General features: G+C 37.2%; 1 protein-coding gene across 1 annotated transcript; it reads left to right on the top strand.

The window, feature by feature from the left end:
* Positions 1–242: 242 nt before the first annotated feature.
* On the top strand, positions 243–2,891 carry LOC131859315 (uncharacterized). Its single transcript, XM_059212913.1, has 2 exons — positions 243–872; positions 2,691–2,891. Exons 1-2 carry the CDS (start codon positions 243–245, stop codon positions 2,889–2,891), a joined length of 831 nt encoding a protein of 276 aa, XP_059068896.1.
* Positions 2,892–7,239: the final 4,348 nt, after the last annotated feature.

The raw sequence follows: 7,239 nt of genomic DNA, 5'->3' as shown, positions 1-7,239 counted from the left end.
GAATTGGATAAGGAATTGGATGAAGATTTTTACCAAGAGGATGCGTTGGAAAATGTTGACCCGAGATGCATTAGCCAATCGGCGAACATCCTTTTGGGAAAGGCCAAAGGATCCAGAGGAAGGAGAAGTAATCATCAAAAGAGAGAAGAAAGTGCCAAGGAGAAAGGAATTGTTAGTGTCTTTGAATTCATGAGAAAAGCCAGGGGAGAAGGTACATCCCCTGGCAAAAGATGAAAATCACCATGAGGAATGTCAGGGGCCCATCAACCCCTGACAAAAGACGCTTGGTAAAAAGAGCGTTGGCTAGAAGTAGTAGTGACATAGTTGCTTTCCAGGAAACGAAGTTGAACAAAGAAAAGGTGAACAACTTCATTAGTTATTGCAAGGTTTGGGAAGGCATCTTCCAAGAAGCATCAGGGGCCATTGGTGGGTTGGGAGTTATCTGGAATCCTGCTCAGGTCAAAGTTACTCTTATGGAGAAAACAGAACATTGGATGATATGCAATGTTTTCAGTTTTAAGGAGGAATTGAACTTCCCCCTAATTAATGTCTACGGTCTGACAAAAACATTAGAAAAGTATGAGGTATGGCAACCTCTCACAAAAAAAATGTTGGAAATTAGAAATGATAAGGTAGTAGTGGTTGGCGATTTCAATGCCTTGCTCGACTTGGATGAGAAAAAAGGAGGATTGAGAATGTCAAATAAGATTATGGAAGATTTTAGAGATTTTGTAATGCAAAATCATTTGATGGATGTAGTTCCAAAGAATGGAACCTTCACATGGATGAACAGAAGAGCTAAATTTGCACATATTTCGGAAAGGCTGGATAGACATCTTATTGGTGAATCTTGGTTGGAGTCGTCTTTTCAGGTAGAAGCACTAATTCTTCCTATTTCCCTCTCAGATCATTTTCTAGTTGAACTCAAATTGAGTGAGGTGTCATTCAAAGGAAGTAGCAGCTTTAAATTCCTTAGCATGTGGTGGAGAGACCCAAAGTTTATCACGCATCTTCAGCAATGGTGTAGATAGTAACATTTTTAGGGGTTCACCGAGCTTTTGCTTCGTAAAGAGATTAAAGTTTATAAAAGAGAAGATTAAAAAATGGAATAGAGATACATTTAAGAATATCTTTGTAGAAAGAAACGGAATTGAGGAGGAACTAAACCAAATTAATTTGATCACCATCTCCTCTGGGATGACAAATGATATGTATCTTAAAGAAGTATCCCTAAAACAGGAATTGGCAAAAAATTCTTCTAAGAGAGGAAGTTTTATGGCATGATAAATCCAGGGAGCTCTGGATTAAAGAGGGAGACACAAACACGAAATTCTTTCACGCATCCGTTAAATCATACAGGTCCAAGAACAGAATTGACAGGATCACCGACCTGGAAGGTAAGTTGCACTCTTCTCCAGAAGCCATTGAGGAAGGCAGCAATAATGTTTTTCAAAATTATGCTTGGGGATGCAGTGGAACAAAATCCGCGGTCCCACTTGCTAGTAGACATTATCCAAAAAGTGATTTCAGAGGACGATAATCGAACATTAGGTTGGCCCTTCTCGCTCGATGAAGTTAGAAAGGCGGTCTTTGATCAACACCCGAACAAAGCTCTGGGCCCAGACGAGTTCACAATGGAATTTTCCAGAAATGCTGGGGATTCATGAGAAATGATATACTCAGAATCGTGGAAGACTTTAGATTGCAAGGGAAGTTCGTCAAAGAGATCAATCACACGAACATTGCTCTAATTCTGAAGAAACAAGACTACACATCATTCGTGGATTTCAGGCCAATTTCACTATGTAACTCCATATACAAAATCATCTCCAAGTTAATGGTCAATAGACTTAAACCAATCTTGAAGAATATAATTTCGCCAAAGCAGCATGGCTTCACCCTGGGGCGTGAAATCATGGACAGGATCATCATGGCAACTAAAACCATCCACTCAATGCACTCTTCCAAATTCCAAGGTATGATTGTTAAACTTGATTTCTCCAAGGCTTATGATCGGGTAAAGTGGAGTTTCTTAATAGAGGTCCTCAAGAAATTTGGCCTTGATGTAAAATGGCTGAGATGTATAGTCCAATGTATTTCAACTGTTTCTTTCTCAATTATTGTAAATGGCTCTGCATGTAGTTTCTTCAAAGCTTCTAACGAGCTACGACAAGGAGATCCTTTGTCGCCATTCCTGTTTGTTCTTATGGCAGAAGTGCTAGGTAGGCAGATCAAAACTAAGGTTGAGCAAGGCCTTTGGAAATGATTTTCAATTCACAAAAGCTTGAACCCGGTGTCCCACTCCCAATCGCAGACGATACCATTCTCTTCGGCGATGCATCGAAAAGAGAAGCTCAAGCCATTGGTAGCGTTCTTGAAGAATACGAAAAGGAATTGGGGCAGAGTATGAACAAGCAGAAGTCCCAAATTTACTTCCTCAACTCCAGCAAGAAATTGCAGGAGAAAATAGTAGGAGTGTTGCAATTCAGCCAAGGCATCTTCCCGATTCAATACCTTGGGGTCCCCTTATTCACAGGCAAAGTGGACAATAGGCTTTGGGAAGAAGTCATCAATAAATGCAAAGCCAAATCAGCCCTTTGGAAGAACAAGTGGCTATCATAGGCGGGGCGGATTTGGATGATCAAATCAGTGTTATCCGTCATCCCAATTTATTACATGTCATGTTACAGGGCTCCATACAAGGCATTGATGACAATGGATGGCCTATTAAAAAGGTTCATTTGGGAGGGATCGAAGGAAGGAAAAAAGATTTCGTTGATCAATTGGGAAACAGTTTGCATGCTCAAAACGAAAGGCAGAGCGGGTCTGAGAAAGATGAACTTGTAGAATTTGGCGTTGGGTGCAAAATTGGCTTGGAAGATGTACAATAGCCCTAATAAAGGCTAGTGCAAGGTAATGTCACATAAATATCTAGATTCGGATGAGCCAGAAAGAATTTTCACCATGGCGAACTCAATAGGAGGGTCTCCGTTTTGGAAATTCATATGGGAGAGTAGGAGGATCATTACCGATCATTTGTCATGGAGAATAGGCAATGGTCGCAAGGCTAAATTCTAGAGGGATTCATGGAATGGTGACAAAGCACTAGTTGATGAAATCGATGACCAATATTGGATAAATGAAATGGAAGCTTCTATGGGTGAGAGGGTGGCAGACTATGTTCAAGAAGAGAGTCGTCCAAACTCCCCAATAAGATGGAAGTTGTTCGAAAATGCTCAAAATGCAAATAGTGCGAAGGTGAACAATATTCTCCAAAGCAGAAACATTCATTTGTCAACCAAAAAAGACACTCTTATTTGGAATGCATCTAAATCAGGGAGTTATAAGGTTAACTTGGGATATGAATTACAAAGGAGGCAAAAAGATGGTGACTGGTCAGTTGCCTTATGTTTGGACAAATGGGTGTTACCTAAGGCAAGGGCTTTTCTGTGGATTGCTCTGCATGGAAAAATCCTTACTACTGATAGATTGAAGTTAATAGGTATCCAGGGGCCTAGCAGATGTTGTCTTTGCAAAAATGAGGAAGAAACAACAAATCATTTATTGTACAATTGTCCTTTCTCTAGGAAGTGTTGGGATTGGTTGCAAATGCAGCTTCAGAACTATATGGTTTATAATGGTTGCTTCAAAGAATTCATTCTTGCTTGGCCGACAGGGGGCAGATCTTCAAAATGGGGAAGTTTGTGGAAATTGAGTCCTTCATTGGTGGTGTGGCACATGTGGAAGGAGAGAAACGGAAGGATTTTTAGGGAAGAAGAGACGGAGGTCAATATTCTAATCAATAAAATTCAAGGGGCTATAGAAGAAACAATCAATGGCAAGATCTACGGTAGTAAATATAAATATTACTGAAAGTGGGATATGGAAATGGAGCAGGTGTGGAAGTTTAAATAGAGCAGCAATCACACCCAAGGTGTCAAGCCAATAGAATGAAAAAAGGTTAAATGGAAGCCTCCCCCTAGCGGATGGAAAAAAATGAATTTCGATGGGGCTAGCAAAGGAAATCTGGGATTATCAGGCTATGGAGCGGTTATTAGAGACGAGAAGGGAAACCTTATAGGGGCGGTATGTGGCCAAGCGAGATTTGTCTCTAACAATATAGCAGAAATCATTTCTCTAGAGGAAGGACTTAAATGGGCAACTGCCAATGGACTAACAAAGGTGGTGATTGAAGGAGACTCAAAAGTGGTTCTCAATGGCATTACCAACAAGCGCTTTATGAACTAGCGGTTGGATACTTGGATCCCAAGAATTTATGGTTATCTTCAAAAATTTGAGGACTACCATGTTCAGCATACATTCCGTGAAGGCAACCAAGTTGCAGACCTCCTTGCTAATCACAGGATCGATAATTCTCTGTCAGCCATCTTGTCACCTGCAAACGTAGTTAATAGAGATCTCCAACAGAGATTACTAGAGGACATTGCCCACATCCCAAAGTCGGGAATTGGTTGATAGGAAGGTGGCATTGCTCTAAGGATAAGAGAAGGTACGCTCTTATCCAGTTGTTCACGAGGGCTAGCAGAAGTATCCTCGGCATTACATCCAACCTTTGATAGCCCGTGAACAAAAAGAAAAAGGATATAGAAATCCTGAGAAGGTTCTAGAATCAGCCGACCATTATAAATAAGAGAAGATAGTCCGAAATGAAGCATTCTGCATAAGCAAGATGGTTCACAAGTTTGGTTTGAGTTGCCTTTGTCGCGAGGAGATGCTGGAAGCCCAATGCGAATAGTTATCCGATATAGATATCGAAGGCCAAAATGCAATACAGGGAATTCTCGATGATGCATTCAGTGAGGAGCGGCACTGGTGCGATGGCTTTATATATGAGATTATCATATGCCTGTTGGTGGATGTTTTACTGTCAAGGGAAGCATGTGTGGAAAAACTGGTGGGATTCGTTAGGGAAGAAGATATTGAAGCCGTTGGAGGAGTGGTGTTGGAAGTGGAGGAGGAATGGGCGAGCATTCTTGGGTCGTATTTCAATCCCCTGGCTTTTCTTTCTGATAAGGAGTGTTCGGACCCCGAGGATGAAATCCAACTTGTTGTTGAAGCAATCAGAATGAGGAAGGAGGAATTCATGGTGGAGGCTTGGGAGATTTTCAAAGCGGGAGTTAAGAACGCGGACATGGGACCTTTCAGAAGGATGATGATGCAGGAAGATGGCTGGTTGTCAGAAGGGAATGTCGACAAGGTGGCGACCATAGGCATGTGGGTGGCCACCATCCTTAGGCTTATGTAACAAGCATTTGTAATTGTTTTGAAGAATGTGGTGGTTTTTAGAAAATCTCACTATGTATGTTTCTTTTGGATTAATATAGGGTGCTATCCCCATCTCAATAGCACTTGCTGGAAAAAAAAAAAAAATTGTTTAATTAAACTCTATTTAAATATAAGTAACTTGGAAAAAAATGATTTGTTCAACTTAAGTATATATTAACAATTTAAGTGATTTTCATACATTTCAATGAGAAAGTATATAAATGCCATTGTGATATATTCAAGTATTTTAATGTAAAAATTTAAATGTTCACATCATTTTTATTTAATTTTGGTCTAATTTAAAGAAATGTCTTCATACATGTGTATATTGACAAATGACACAATCTTGTATGAAGTTAGGTTCATTCCCCTAGCCAAATTACGTATTCTCATACATGCCCACTTACATATACCCATACATGATAATTACCCATCTTCTTTCACCTTTATTTTTAAAAAGGAATACTTATACAAATAATAATATATCTTTATCTTAAATTGATGTTCATTTGTTATAACTAAAACTAAAAAAACATAAATTAATTAAATAAAAGATGAAAATTATTTACTCCCAAGGAGAAACATCCATGTCAATTAAAGATGCAAACTAATTACTTAGAAGGTTAAATATTTATCTTAAATATAAGATAACAATTAATTACTTAATAGAAAAAACAATACCTATATTAAATAAAATAAAGTAAAGATATAATAAAGCTAGTAATTTTAGAATAGTAACTTCCTTAACATGTGCAGTTTGCCTCAAACTCTTCAGTATAATTATTAAAAATAGTTTAAACAAATTATGACTAATATTTATGTTAAAAATAGTTTTGATAAATTATGACTAAGATTTATGATTAATTATGACTAAGAGTGTTAATATTGATGATATTATTAAATTAATATCATTATTTATTATGTTACCATTATTACCCTCAAACAATAATAATAATATCAAGAATATCTTATTTCCCAATGATATTAATATGCAAAATTACTTACCCAAACCCTAATTCCTTTAGTAAATTAAAATTAAAATTACTATTCCACATTGCTAACATTATTATCTTTACTTTTTTAATTTAACTCTGTTTTCCTATTAAGTAATTAGTTTTTATCTTATATTTAACTTAACTATTTTACCTTCTAAGTAACTAGTTTGCATCTTTAACTTGGGAGTAAATAATTTTCATCTTCTATTTAATTTAGCAATTATCACGTATGTGCATGGTGTACATTGTACATTGGATTTTTTTATTATTATTATTTTTTAAATAGTCTAATACATAGTTAATCCTTATATTTATTATATTTATACATACACCTACCAAAATATAGCTATTATCTACCAAGATTTGATCATTTATCGGTCCATATTAATGTGACTATGGGCTTGACCCTTGCCTTTCTAAAACTTCAATTCAAACTCTAGCCCACTATTGCCATTTTGTTTTTGTACCTTGAGCCAACTAAATGCATGCTTTGTAAAGTTTCAATTTGTGTTAGTATTGCATGCATTCATTAGCAATCATCTTACATGTTTGAAGATTTCTGATATAATCTTTCACATCATAAAACATCAAATGAGCAATCAATGGCAACACATGTCTAATTAGGACATTAATAGTAATAAAAAAATTCATACTCAATTCAAGAAAAAATTACAAACTTAGCTAGATCTCTATTTATTTTTCTCCCTCTTCCTCGCCCCCTCTGTCTTCATCTTTATTTTTATCCACTCTAAACTAATCACACTACTGGTCAGAACTTGACGCTTTGCGTCTCTTGTTTTAAACTGATATCAATTATAATGAAAAATCCATAAATATTAATTCTATTTTTTTTTGAGGTGGCGAAGGGGCGAGGGTAGTGAAGGAAAAGCGACTGCCAGCACCTTGTTAACGTCCTGAAATTTCAGCTTCTCATAAGCTGGTGCACAGACGGCAAGGT

This window comes from Cryptomeria japonica, chromosome 10, assembly GCF_030272615.1.
Source record: "Cryptomeria japonica chromosome 10, Sugi_1.0, whole genome shotgun sequence".
Classification (NCBI taxonomy): domain Eukaryota; kingdom Viridiplantae; phylum Streptophyta; class Pinopsida; order Cupressales; family Cupressaceae; genus Cryptomeria; species Cryptomeria japonica.
This window is presented reverse-complemented; position numbering and strand designations above follow the sequence as displayed.